This window comes from Etheostoma spectabile, chromosome 12 (assembly GCF_008692095.1).
Source record: "Etheostoma spectabile isolate EspeVRDwgs_2016 chromosome 12, UIUC_Espe_1.0, whole genome shotgun sequence".
In the NCBI taxonomy this organism is placed as follows: domain Eukaryota; kingdom Metazoa; phylum Chordata; class Actinopteri; order Perciformes; family Percidae; genus Etheostoma; species Etheostoma spectabile.
The window spans coordinates 5,194,770-5,209,136 of record NC_045744.1 but is presented as its reverse complement, the minus strand read 5'-3'; the positions used below and the strand labels follow the sequence as shown (position 1 = coordinate 5,209,136).

The 14,367-nt window shown below is 42.0% G+C and overlaps 1 protein-coding gene across 13 annotated transcripts in view; it reads left to right on the top strand.

Moving 5' to 3' along the window:
* Positions 1 to 14,367, top strand: part of LOC116698784 (rho GTPase-activating protein 12) — an 81,354-nt gene that overhangs the window by 49,634 nt on the left and 17,353 nt on the right. For 3 of the 13 annotated variants that reach the window (XM_032530944.1, XM_032530940.1, XM_032530939.1), the window contains exons 3-7: positions 9,523 to 9,792; positions 11,407 to 11,613; positions 12,087 to 12,167; positions 12,935 to 13,063; positions 13,280 to 13,342. In XM_032530944.1, coding sequence (XP_032386835.1) covers positions 9,523 to 9,792; positions 11,407 to 11,613; positions 12,087 to 12,167; positions 12,935 to 13,063; positions 13,280 to 13,342 — 750 coding nt within the window. Of the gene's footprint in view, positions 1 to 6,746; positions 6,898 to 9,522; positions 9,793 to 11,406; positions 11,614 to 12,086; positions 12,168 to 12,934; positions 13,064 to 13,279; positions 13,343 to 14,367 lie in introns of those variants that run through there. The other 10 variants (XM_032530947.1, XM_032530945.1, XM_032530946.1 and 7 more) reach the window with 7 other exon arrangements.

Here is a 14,367-nt window from a genome sequence, read left to right as displayed (position 1 = left end):
TGTCCTTAAAAAGTTGGATTTTCCTATTTTTTTAAATTAAGGCATTAAGATCAATTTCCAAAAGATGTGTTTTTTATTCCTCTTTTTAATCAACTTTAGCATGGGTGTGTAAACTTTACTGATCCTATTAATGTTAAAAATGTTTCACTCCAAGTGAAATTGAAATGCCTTTAAAACAAATGAAAGGAAATCATTTCCAACATTGACTTATTGAACAAATTGAAGATAAAAGGCACCACTACAAAAAAGGATGACTGTTACATTTTAAAGTGCAGTACTCCACTGATATTTTCTTTCAACTAATTCAAAAAAACGCTGTCTTTCTCGATGTGTTCCAGCCTTTCACGATGGGTTTAATGTGCCAATAGATATTGCTATGACGATAAAAAAAGATATATTGTGCTGCCCTAGTTGTCATATAGTTTTTTAAAGTTACAATGTTCCCCATTGCGTGTTTGAATGTGATCAAGTCAACATAAGTCAGTTAAAAACATAATACATTACTTATTTGTTAACTAAGGTATTGCCTGGGGTATTCCTGAAATTATTTGTCAATATAAATCAATTAATATATCAACTGGCCGCTTTTAATAGCACTATATTTTAACTTACCAGTCAGACAAGATAAGCAATCTGGAAACCAGACGTTGGACCAAATGTCCCAACACCACCTTCTTCTTTGAGTCCGTTGCAATTTCAGACGTCGTTCTGCCGATATCTGGCGCTGGTCACAGCTTTTGGGGTCTGTTCAGCCAGGTCCTGGGGGGCTGCACTGGACTGCACACTCCAGTAGGTGGGCCATTGTCTGTACTGCTCCACAGCTGCCTGTGTCTTCTGTTTGGTGGTTCCATGCTTTCATAAGTGCTTTGCACCGCCCCTGTTCCGCTCGTAGTCTGTTGAGGGTCTTCAAGGTTAGCCATGGGAGGTCCGGCCCCCTGGCGAGACATTCAGTCGGAGTAATTCCTCTCTCACATCCAGTCCTGGGCTCGTGTGTTTGGCTGATTCCATTCCTCTTTCCAGATGTTAGGCCTTTCTATTGTTTTGGTTGTCTGGAGAGGTGGGTCTGTCTGCAGGAGACTGGCTCTGGATTTCAGTCGTGGTGGAGGTGCTGTGTGCCCCAACACCACCTAAAAAGATCCTCTGAAACCACTGTGATGGGATCCAGTAGGGCTGCACAATTAATCGAATTTTAATCGCGATCACGATTTGGACTTCCCACGATCAAATTTGCGTGATCGAGCGATTATTTTTTATAAAGCGTCATTTCATAGAACGCTCCGGGTTTTTTGCAAAGCCCATCTCCCGCTCCGTAAAGCCGTCTGCTCATGAGCCAGTCAGAGTAGTTCACTGCACCCCGTGCAGCTAAGTTTCTAGATGTAGACAGTCACAGAGGACAGAGTAGCTTGAGGAAAACTCAACAGATAGCAGTCGGTTATACGTCAGTCTCAAGGTTTACCAGTTTACCATTAAACGCAACACTTTGTCCCGTCTGTTGTTTTTCAACAGCGGTGACCAGTGCTAGTCGGTGCTAGTAGCGTCTGTTAGCTGTTAGCTCCTCTAGGACGCACCGGTGCTAATGTCCTCGCATCCACTACAATGCTGTTTATATGGATACGGTTTAATGTTGTGTTACATGACCCATTTCGTCTGTAAAGCCGTGTCTGTGTTGGATCTTTCTACGCTCTCTCGTCCTACTCTCTCTCCTCTTACTCTCTGCGCCCCGCCACACAGCGCCGGTCCACACTTCTGATATTTGTCTACAGTTTTAATTTTTTATCAACACAGCTGTATATTGTTAAGTATCAGGGGCAAACCTGTATTTGTACCAGTGTTTCCGCGGGTAACTCTGCTATCGCGGCCGCCACGGCAAAGAACACGGAAGAAGTTACTGAATGCAGCTAACTTCAGTTGGTAGAGTAACAGCGTGTGAGACGCAGCTGCTGGACCGAGACCGGGACCTGGACCTGGCCAGAGATGTGACCCATGGCCAGAATATCATAGTTAATAAAACTGCAGCACAGTGAAGATACAGACATTTCATACACACGCCGTGTGTATCTGCCGTTCGACCCGTGCTGGACCCGTTCATAATGATCAGCCGTCTCTCTGTGAGTAGCGTCCATCACACTCCCTCTCGCAGTTATAAATAGCCTATGCGACAATAAAATTGGTTTTGGGTAAAATCAACAAATAATCGTGAAAATAATCGTGATTATCATTTTGGCCATAATCGTGCAAACCCTAGGATCCAGCCTTGTTTTGCGTTTTGAAAAAGCCACTCAGCTGTATCACTCCCAACTTTATGTGAATCAGGACAACAGCTTTGCATACAATGAACACAATATTCAATCTCACACAACACCACACTAGTCTAAATATAAACTGTGATGCCAAAGCATCTGCAGCCATTTCCTTCTAGTATTAGCTGTGATGCGATCAGTGCCTCAGTCTTTCTCCCATTTCCCTCTCTATCTCTTCTTCTCTTCGGCTTAAGAGCACTGGACCCGTTGATTATTATTCCACCGCAGAGCTGCAGGCGGCACAGATAAGACTAGGCAGATCTCCTATCTGGAACTGGCAGAGTGCCTTGCTATTCTCTACTCATTTACTCCTGCTCTGGCCTGAAATAGGAAATTAGGAGTATGCTGGGCTGCCATCAGAAGTGCTTATTGGCTGCCGCAGTGTAGTGTCCCCTCAGACTCGTTGCTTCTTACTGCAGACTGTACAGTAGGGGTTGCAACTGACTTCTGTTGTGTTTGAGGCTTACTGGTTGTATCGGTCAGACCAATTCAGTTTGAGGTCTTCAACAAATTAATCAAACTGCGCGACACCCCGAGGAAGGCTCAAGCCGACACGCATTGGTAAACTTTTAAATGTCTTGCCAAATGAATTCAAGGTTTTTTTAGTCGTCTACTCTACAAAATGCCAGAAAAACGTTAGAAATGCCTCTCGCAGAGCCCCAAAGGATTTATTACCTCAAGATATTCAACTTGTCACAAAAAAGCAAACAGAAATGAAGCAAATGCTCACATTTGAGGCACTCAACCCAGAGAACATATAACATATTTGCTTGATAAATTACTCAACTGGTTATCAAAGTGGTTGCCACTCAATTGTCCGTCAGCGTTTACTGCATTCTTATGTGATAGACATCAGTTTGTATTATTTTAACATTGTTTCCGAGAGGTCATATCTTTTTTCTAGTGAATGGAACAAAGTCAGAATGCCTTGTCATTGCAATCGGGAATAAAATGCCACGCCATGGTTGCTGAATTCATTTAACATTGAATGGGTTTTTAACCGCTGAATTAGAGCTGGTCAATATATCAATATTATATCAATATCTTGATAGATGATGTCTAACATTTTGGATATGGTAATACTGCATAAGTGTTGTCTTTTCCTGGTTTTAAAGGCTGCATTCCAGTAAAGTCATGTCATTTTCTGAACTTACCAGACTGTTGTAAATATGAATCTATTATTTGCCTTTACCCACGTTATATCATTATATCCACATTACTGCTTATTAGTTATCAAAAATCTCATTGTGTAAACATTTTGTGAAAGAACCAATAGTCAACACTACACTATTGTTGCGGTATCGATATCGAGGTATTTGGTCAAAAATATTGTGATATTTGATTTTCTCCATATTGCCAAGCCCAATGTAGTAGATTTCCATGAAGATTGATTTTAATCTTTCACTCAACACACGCAGCCCATACACCATCATTTTAAGCTCAATGATTGGTTTTGTTATCGAGGTGTTTTATTTGAATTAACATTTTTTGCATTTATATACACGTACTTTCGGCTTTTTATCAATTTTATCAGTACTCAATATTTTTTTTAATTCAATTGCTTCTTTGACCCTAATGTGGTCTTTGGGTCCTGTTGACCCGTTTGCAAAGGTTTTTTTAATATCTGAAATAAAGGAAGTCGAAATATGGGTGAAAAATGTTGGGAAAAAGCGGCAAAAATCGGTGGGAAAAAAATCAAAAATACAAAAACTTCATGAAAAAACTTTGAGATAAGGGTGAAAATGTTTTCATGGTCAAAGGGAAGACAACACAAGGGTTAAAAATGAGGATTTGACCCGGAGAGATTCATGCAGGGTGCAAAATTGACTTATTCATCCACCAGCAAAATGGATAGTGAATGTTCAAATTGTACCAGCCACTCAATAGATTGTCATTGTTTTCTTTGGATGGCGAGTGAAGCAAATCTACCAGCCACTTGCATATTGTGTCAGCGATTGGCTGGTGGATAGTGCGCTAATGTTGGGGTTTTATGTCTATCCAACTGCTCACCACCTCGTTTTACCTACGCTTGGCGTCTTTTTTGACAAGAAAAAGTTGACTAGGGCGCTTTTGTTGTAAAGAACAAAACAAACAAAATAAAGCTGGTAGCGTTTTGGCTCCAAAATGCAGCATAGTGCGTCTTTTGTTGCTATAACAACAGATACTGCTACAGCATCCTAGAGGGCTATGTGGAGCGGTGCAAGATAAAGCGAAGCCGTTGAGCGCTCAAGAGAAAGAACAGAGAGAGGGAGCGGTGCTACTGCTAACGTTAGATTGTTAGGGAAACGACAGGTCTCGCTATTCCGCTTTTCATCGTCCAACTTCAAAAAGACAGTCTGAGCTGCGGAAAAACCCATCTGCCGTGGCGTTTGAAAACACTGTGTACCCCATAGGATTATAATGTAAAACAGACGCTGGCGGCTCCAAAAAAAGACGCCAAGTGTGAACATTGACAAAAAGATCAAGACTTTTACTTTTGGAACTGCTGCCACTTCTCAACTCTAAAGTACACGGTAAGACCTCTGAACATCTGGACTAAAGCACAGTGTGCTGCTCCCTCGGTGTTAGAGGCCAGCCTTTTAATGTTCCACTGTGGTTCAGTGGTTCTACAGCTCAGTATTGATTAGGTGGTCAGTCTGTTCACAGCAGATGTCCAGCAACAGCTGCTCAGGAATATCACGCCGCTATAATGGAGTTAAGAAGACACCCTGTGCATTTTTAATGAGCCAACTTGGAAGTGCAGCCTGTAGTTACACCATGAGTGCTGTTATTTGACATAGCCCGCCATGCTGCTACCAGTCGAAGACCTAACTGCCGTTGTACTGGTTGTTACGCTCAGACTTTACATGAAACTCATACTGAGAGGGTTTCACAACCTCGTGGCCTATAAAACCATCTCAAAACCAATGATACAAATATTTTATCAGCCAACGAGTCTACTTCTAGCTTACCCAGTAAGAGCGTGCGCCCCGTGCAGGCTGAGTTCTTTACAGCGGCTCGGGTTCAAGTCCGAGCTGCGGCCCTTTACTGCGTATCATCCCCAAGGGGGTAAACCTCTCTTCTCTGAGTGTAGCTCCCATGGCGCCATTTTAATGCTACGAAGCCATCACCTTCAGTAAGCATCCCATTGACTCCCATTCATTTTGGCGCCACTTTGACAATGAATAACTTTACATCTGAAGGATTTCAAGACTCTATTTGTCCGTTGCTTACCTCTAAAGAAACACAACAATGTATAAAAGGCTCTGTTACCTTCTAGCTCACGTTATGGCTCCGTAACAGACGTTTTTGTAAAAATAGGCTAACGATTGTGTCATTACCACACGACTTACCGCCGCACAGTCAACAGATCACCGTGTTGTCAGGAGAAGCACGCAGACAGTTTCGACTTACATCAGCTGTTTAGATTTAATTACTAATGTTAACTAGTATGTTAGTTAGCAATAATTAGCCTGTGTCTATGTTATCTCCCAACATATACATACGCTCTCCGTCTCTGCTGATTGGGAATGATTGAGATTTCTTTTTGCACAGCTACCAGAAGACGCTTAGCCTTCACCAGAAAAGTGCGTCTATTTTCCTTCACTGGTCTCCGTCCAGAACAACAAGATCTGTTGGTCCACTTCTTTAACTGTCTATGGTCATCCCCCATCTCTCTTCCACCTATCCTGTCCATCCACTGTCACTATCTAATAAAGGAAAAAGAACTAAAATGAATCTTGAGAAAAGAAAAAAAGAATAAAAAATAGGACACTATTTGAAATTGCTGTTAAGTTGCAATTTAAAGGTCCCATGACATGGTGCTCTTTGGATGCTTTTATATAGACCTTAGTGGTTCCCTAATGCCATATCTGAAGTCTCCTTCCCAAAATTCCGACTTTTGACTGCAAAATACACAGTATTCTCCTTATATTTGCACCCAGCTGTCTCTATACTTAATAGATATAAAATGTTTCTTTAAGGGGCGGCCATCTGCCGCTGCCGGCTGGGACACAGAGACACTGATGCAGATTTTTAATAACAAATAATTATAGCAGTTGCTATGATGAACAGCGGCAGTTATAGTCACAAACATAATAGAACTATGACTAGCAGTGCATGGCGTAGAGCAGGATACAGCAGCAGCTACAACCACAATCCAGGTGCCACCCCAATCCAAGGAAAACCCCCGGGGAATAAGCTCCAAGCTCTAAGTTAGTAACAAGCCAATATTTCCTGTGCACCGTAGCTCTGCTGGAAACACCATCTCTTTAAAAATGTAGTGGAATGTTGTAGAGCTTCCTCCCACTTAAGTGAAGTTTAATTTCAGAACAGCCTTTAAAGGAAAATGTGGTTTTGCCACTGAAGTGGGATACGACCGAACTGGCTTTTTTAACAGTTGATTGACTACCAGGACTTCCCCTTTGACGGATCCATGCACCACATCACATGTTCCCCTTAGCATCATACAGGAAGACCACAGAGCAGTGTCAACACTGAGCGCAGATCCAAATATCTAGCAGGGACAATGGCAATGATCCGTCTGAGGAGAAGCATTTGTCGTGCAATCTCAATACATGAAGAAGGTGGTGTGTTCACTAGTTGCTCGTCGCCAGAGGTAATATTTGGTATATAGTGATTTATTGAGCATAACTTAACTCTTAAGCTGCACCTTGCGTCACACTCTACTGTTTTTGCACGCTGGCATTACAGAGCGTTTTTGGTGAATGAGGTCTTATTTTGGAAGACCATCTTTGCTTGATGGTAGAAGCAAAGAATGTTTCCCTGTTTTATCATGACTTTCTGTCATATGCTGGCTCCTCCCGGGTGGAAGAAACAACGGTAAATGACAGGATTAAATAGTAAGTAAACAGGGTCTTGCCTGACTCAGAATGAGCCAATGAGTCTGTGTTACTTTGACAGAAATCTACGCATTTACAAAAATGTCTATCATGTCTTGACTAAATGAAACCCCAATTAACAAAAGTGGTTAAAAAAAAAAGTAAAATATTACCATTAATATCACCGGGAGAGCCAGCACAGCGAGCGGGAAAAACTACAATAAGCACTCTTACTTGTTTTTTTTTCTTCCTGCTTGTTTAACGGTTGTTTAGTAAATTGCTATTAAACACATTTGGAGAGGATTTGAATTGCTATTTTTATTCTCAATTTGTTTTGCACTGGTGATTTTCATTTGGTGCTGGCTAAAACCTCTTTGGGTGGGACCAAAAATTCCTCTATGCTGGAAAATCCCCTTAAAAATATATGCGCTGTCCACCTTTTTTGTTGTTGCGCAGTGACACTGTAAATAGCAGCACACTGCTCAGTCGTCATCTAGTCCACTGAATATTGGATTCTCAGGGGTACCTCCAGCTGGGTACTCAGGCCCGGCACATTTCATCCCTATTGATCCTTGTGCAATAAAAGCCTCACAGAGCCAGTGTTGGGAACCCCGGGGCACTGTCATTATTTATGGGTCTGCAGCCAAGCAGCGTCTTTGTAATTCCAGTATGAAATAGTCATGACAAGCAGCCCGTTGTCTGGTTCAGTGGCAGGTCCGTCCTTTGGAGAAGGATGCTCTGTCATTAGAGGCAGCGTGCTGGCTGTTGTAGAAGAAAACAATTTCAATGTCATTTTATCCTGATATCCTCTTATCTGCTCACTGATTAAGTTCCTATTATTTTCTCTGATCGGCAAACTTTTAGCGTCTCCTGTCCTGTTAATTAAGTCTGATTGTCTTTTGTCTTCCTTAGTGTTCAAACAAAGCATTGTACTTGGTCACTGTGAGTGAGACCTGATGGTTAGAGCCTAAGCTGATTTTCAGCAGAATTTACACCTCTTTTTTTTTTTTTTTTAAGTTTGAGCAGACGATATTGGGTCTATGCAAATCTACTCAGTTTTGTTGAGTGAATGTCTTGTCAGCTTTTGTTATTCTGTTGCATCCTGTAACGCTGTATAAAACCCTGGCCAGAAGACTCATTCTGGTCAGAGAGAATCCTACTGCTTCTTGTGAACGTCTGTCTCCACTGTGCGGTGAATAAAACTCCCCTGAACCAGCCATTGAATTGGACCTGAGAGGACTGTGTTTTCCAACAGTGTTGCTCTTTGACTGGATACGGGAACAAACTGTAAGGTTTGCTATCAATCTACACTGAAAGCATTCATTTTATCTAAAAAGTGATGCCAATAATTCAAGATGAGATTGTTTGGCATTTAATTGAGCAGTCATTTGACAGAATAGGCGACTATTTTGTTTAAAAAGCAAAACTGTGTAGACATTCAATGGTTCTAGCTTGTCCTATATTATGTTGCTTTGTCTTTTATTATAGTAAACTGAATATCTTTTAGTTTTGGACCATAAGCAATTTAATGACATCAACGTGGGCTTCAGGAAATTATGGCAAGTCAATTAATCAAGATTTAGCAGATAATGAAAAAGAATTACAATTTGTCAGTATCAAGAGAACTGTTGGGATTTTTATCTTCCTGTATATGAACGTTCCTTGTTCATTTATAAATTCTGTTTTAAACTGGGTCTTTTTTTTCAAATTTAATGTTCATCATAACCAATAGTCATTTACATAGCTATAATTTTAACACCCCGAAATTCTAATGGTATAGTCAGGCCGCAAAATTATTTGGATAATTATGCAAATAATTATGCAAATCATCATACAAATAAAGGGATCCATTTTTACCCATATAATTGAATATCTTTGAGTTTCTTTCTGTAGATCTTCACAGTTTTTTCTGTTCGCAGATGGAAGAATGACAAACAGTCCTAACAATACGTCTTAATAGTCAGTTTTACTTCCTTGTTTTTACCTGACTTTAGTCACTGCCAACAGCCCTTCCTTCCCCTCTCCTTCATTCAGGGCTCTGGCTCTGCGGCCATTAATGGCTGTGTCAGCTTTAACTACAGACATTTGACATTTCAGCCACTTCCTTTATGCCCCAATGCCACTCAATGTTGAGCACAAACACCGCAGAGATGAAGCGATTGACTCCACGTGGAGCTCAGTAGGGACATGGCATTTCCAGTGTGCGGGCGGGGTGTTTGATGTGTTTTAAGGCCTTTTAATGTCTGCCAGCTTGCTGTGCAGCTGTTGATTTATACACTGAAAGCTGTGAATTTCTACATCACACTCTGTCGAGGAACTTTTCCCTGAGTGTATTTCAGACTTAGATCCGCTCTCAAATGACTCCCAGTTCCATCTTTCTGTTTCTTTTCTCTCCCTTTCAGACGGTATCTTCGTCAGGCCACGGCCGCCCCGAGTCTCCTGTTTACACCAACCTCCAGGAGTTGAAGATCACCACGACTAACCTGCCCCCCTTTCCCTCCGGCTCCCCGCTCCACGTGATGGGCGATTGGGATACCTACAAGGACTCGACAGGCAGGCACTTCTACTACAACCGCTGCACACTGGAGAGGACCTGGAAGCCGCCCCGGGCCAGGGACACCAGCTCTGGGAGCTCCAGAGGAGAGAGCCACAGCGCAGAAGAGAGCTCCGAGGTACGTGTACATGTACAGAGGCTCAGATGACCCCACACATACCAACACACATCATATGAGAATACAAGTTGCGCTGCTCTACCCCGGCTTGGATTTGCCACTTTGCACTGCGCTCAAAGTTCAAATTATTTCAACTTAAAGCTAGTTTCCACTGACCTTTCGAAAGCGCAACCAATGAGATAACAGAATGTTGTTACCAAGCAGTGGGAAATAGCAGGTATTCAATGACGAATTCCTGCGCTGCGCTTTGCACTGCACCCTACCTATCGATGCGCAGACAGCAAATCGCCTATCATGTATAGGTCTGTGTCATGGCAGTGTTGGCAGTGTGTGCAGATGAGCGGTGTGTGGCTTCCCTCTCTGGCTGCAGCGCAGGAAGCTCCCAGCTGAGCAGAGCAGCGGAGGGCTGGTACTGTGAGCTCTATGCACCCGCACCGCGGAAAGGAAGCCAAACGTTTATCTAAACAGACTGGCCACACAAAGGCGACACAGAGCTGGATTCAAATCTGCATTGTATCCCTTTAAAGGTGGGACGACGTACTGTCATCAAAGTGAGGGGAGGCCTTTATGTAATAATAAAGGTCAGTCGTTGGTACAAGAGATCATAAGAAAGCTACTGAAATTAAAGCATTGCTTATACAGGTACCACACATGACAGTGGAGGATGTAGGAATTTGAGGAATGTGGAGAGTTTGCAAAGTTTCTTGTCCATCCAAAGGGCCCTTGTCGTTTCACACTGGTTAGTAACTACAGAAAGCAGGTGTAACGGTCATCTTAATTGGGCGACCCAGATCTTCTCTTCTATCTGAACCTATTAGACAAGGTTTATAACAAACAGTACTTTCTGAACACCTTCTGACAGAGTTATAACTTTCCCTTGACCTCTATTCTGAAGTATGATTCAATTTTTAGATGTCATGCATTCAGAATCCTAGTTTAACTTGATAAAGTATAATTAAGTAAGTTAATTCACTCAGTAAAGTATTACCCCTAAACTGAGTGTGCAAAGAAACTGGTTCTCACCAGAATACAGCTTGTCACATGCAGCTTTTTGCATAATAGATATTGCTTAAAACTTATTGCAGTTTTGGTTCATTCAATTTTTGTGATCAACGTTCACACACACACACACACACACACACACACACACACACACACACACACACACACACACACACACACACACACACACACACACACACACACTTTGTGTAATGTCATATTAGACCGAGTCCTTTGGGAGTCACCTATGGTTTTGACTCGGTTGCATGAAATGGTTGTACCGCACTGCCTCCTATAGGCAAAAAGCAGTCACTGTTTCTTAATTATTTTAATTTTATAATTTCTTTATTATTTTTTGTTACTTCATTATTTTGTCAGTCAACTCTTCAGATTTACGCCACATTCCCCCAAATTAAGCTTGAACATTATTGATTTTTAGCTCTCTTATGGGCCTCCTGGTTTTCTGTACTAATGATAATAATAATAAAGTGGTGTTGGGCAGTTTCTGATGATTTATTGTTTCTGGCTGCATGCCTGTCTTTTTTCCCCCTGTAACTCCATGGTGAAAGATGCCCTTTCTTTTCTCTCTCCCCCTCTCTGGTCTATTGATAGACCACTCCTCTTTCCCTCTCGCCGTCTTTCCTTCCCTTCCTCTCGCTCTCCATCGGTCGACTCCAGCCTCTGTCGTCGGAGGACGCCTGCTTCAGTACCTACTCTAGCCAGTCAGACTTTCAGTACGGCTCGCCGCCGCTGGGTTGGTCAGAGGAGATGGACGAGCACGGCCACACGCTTTACATCAGCGACTATACTAATGAGAAGGTACCGGCTGCACAGGGCTGCTCCGCTGTCTCTCTACCATGGGGATTTTCTGGGAATGCATGTGGGAGTAGATTTTTGGTGGAGTTGGATGGTCAATTTCCTCCTTTATCACACAACTCTAATGTTTCCTTAGCACTGATGCAGCATCAGAATGATTGCCACTACTCAAGAAAGGAGGGAAATAAAACTGCCATTTTCCTCATAGTGCACTTCAAGCCATTTACTCATCCCTCCATCATCCAGAAAACTTGGAGTCACACATGCAGATAAAAAGGGAAGACTTACACTTAAAAAGTGCAGGACTTTTCACATCATTACAATGTTGCGACATCTTTATATGATAAAGAACACTAACATTAAAGTGCGTCTGATGGTCAGTAGGTTTTATTTTAGTGCACAAATACTTGTGTAATGCCAGGACGCACACTAATGAGTGTTGTGTTTCTCGTGTTTGTCCGTGCGTTCACCGCCAGTGGTTAAAACACACCGATGAGCAGGGCCGACCGTACTACTACAGCGCGGATGGCTCCAGGTCTGAATGGGAGCTGCCGAAGGTGAGGCTGTGTAACAATCCTTCCACTTAATCAAACTGATAAAAGTCAGCATGTGTACAGTTCAAAATCCCAGGTGTGGGTGACACTGAAATGTCAACTTCTATACCCACAAATAAAGTGATGTCACTGTAAAAAACAGTCACACTGAAGATGGCGGACATCAACGTGGCAGTTTTACACAGGGATGAGACAGTTACTCTTCCTAAGTGAGTGTAGAAGGGCTGCAATGCTTGTTTTTATTATTGTTTCTTCTAAAAAGTGTAAAAAAAAAGGGCCCACCACAAGTTTGAACCCTTCCTAAAGTTGCTTTTGTTGTCCAACAATTGTCAGTGATTTAAAACAACATTAGTAAGTAAGACACTCACGTTATAGGAGCTGGAACTTGGAAATGCCCGATAAATTTACTGAGGTCATTTCTTGATTATCAAAGTTGTTAACGTTTTGTGTTGAAAATGCACTATTTTAAATTAGTTTTAGCATTAAAATGCAATATTGTGAAGACGGAAAGCTCAGTCCCTGCACTTGTTTTTGGCACTTTTATATCTATAATATTCTGCATTATTTCAGTAGATTAGTTCTATCCACATATTTATGTTAGTGGTGATGCTGTGCTTATAACTTTGGTACACATATTCACTTGTAACTTAGATGAAAACTGATAAACAATGATTACTATATTAAGGTAAAGTCCTAGCTGTGTTATATGTTTGCATGGGTTAGAAAAAAAGTACATTGATACCTAATGACGCCCTGTTCCCTGCCTCCAGTACAACCACTCCCCTCCCCAGCCGCCTGGGGACGCTCTGAAGAGTCGCAGCCTGGACCGGAAACACGTTGAGCCCATCGTCCTCACCAAGTGGAGACACAGCGCCTACGTCCAAGACACTAACGACAAGGTTTGACACCCTCATTTCAATGCTAGCAACAACAATCTCCAGTGAAAATGTCCAGAGAACAGTAAATGTTATAAACCATGTCTTTAACATCTGCCAGTTGTGCTTCTGTAGGGACTGTACAGAAGGAGTTTGTTCCATATAGAGCTGGTATCTCATGTGTTCATTGGTGAGATGTATTATTACCAGAGTTTCAGTTGTAGACTGGTTGCTTTGCAGCGGCTGTTAAAAACCAGGCGTTTCCGCGCAGGCTCGGCGCGCCTACACCCGTACAAACACCAAGTCAGTAGCCCGCCGTTCCGACCAATCAGGGGCTCGTCCCTTAATCCAAGCAGACAATTGGCTTGCATGATAATAATCACACAGCAGGAGTAATAATATCAGCATCTTCACTTCAAATTGTTTTCGCCTGAATTGATTGTTCATTTGAATCACTGCACCAAGACCCTGAGCACTCAATCACAAATTTGAGGATCTATTTCTAGGAGGGTTAGACCACAATGATACAGAAATGATTTGTCTGAAGTAGTTTCCAGTAGCAGCATGGGCACTATGATAAATACCTCCCTCCACATCTAATCAATAACCCATCTGGGCCTCCAGGACATCACACAGGTACTTATGGAAGCCCTGAAATACAGGGGAGAAAACATTTTCTGGTGATCCAGTCTGATCCAGGTTTTGTTCTCTCCAGTGTTCACGACTTAAAAACAGGTGGGAAAAAAGGCTTTTAAAGTTCCTTTAAAAAAATTGTTTTGGCAGTTCAGCTACAAGAGGCTGAAGCGCACCACTGCCCCATGTTTTAGTGCTGAATTTAAGGTCCCATGACATGGTGCTCTTTGGATGTTTTCATATAGACCTTAGTGGTCCCCTAATACTGTATCTGAAGTCTCTTTTATATAGACTTAGTGGTCCCCTAACACTGTATCTGAAGTCTCTTTATATAGACCTGTGGTCCCCTAATACTGTACCAAAGTCTCTTTATATAGAGTCCTTAGTGGTCCCTAATACTGTATCCAAGTCTCTTTTATTAGTCCTGTGGTCCCTAATAATGTATCTGAAGTATCTTTATATAGACTTAGTGTCCTCTAATACTGTATCTGAAGTATCTTTATATAGACTTAGTGGTCCCTCTACTGTACTGACAGTCTCTTTTATATAGACCTAAGTGGTCCCTAATACTGCATACTGAGTATCTTTTATATAGACCTTAGTGGTCCCCTAATACTGTATCTGAAGTCTCTTTTATATAGACTTCAGAGGTCATCTAATACTGTATCTGAAGTCTCTTTCCCAAAATTCAGCCT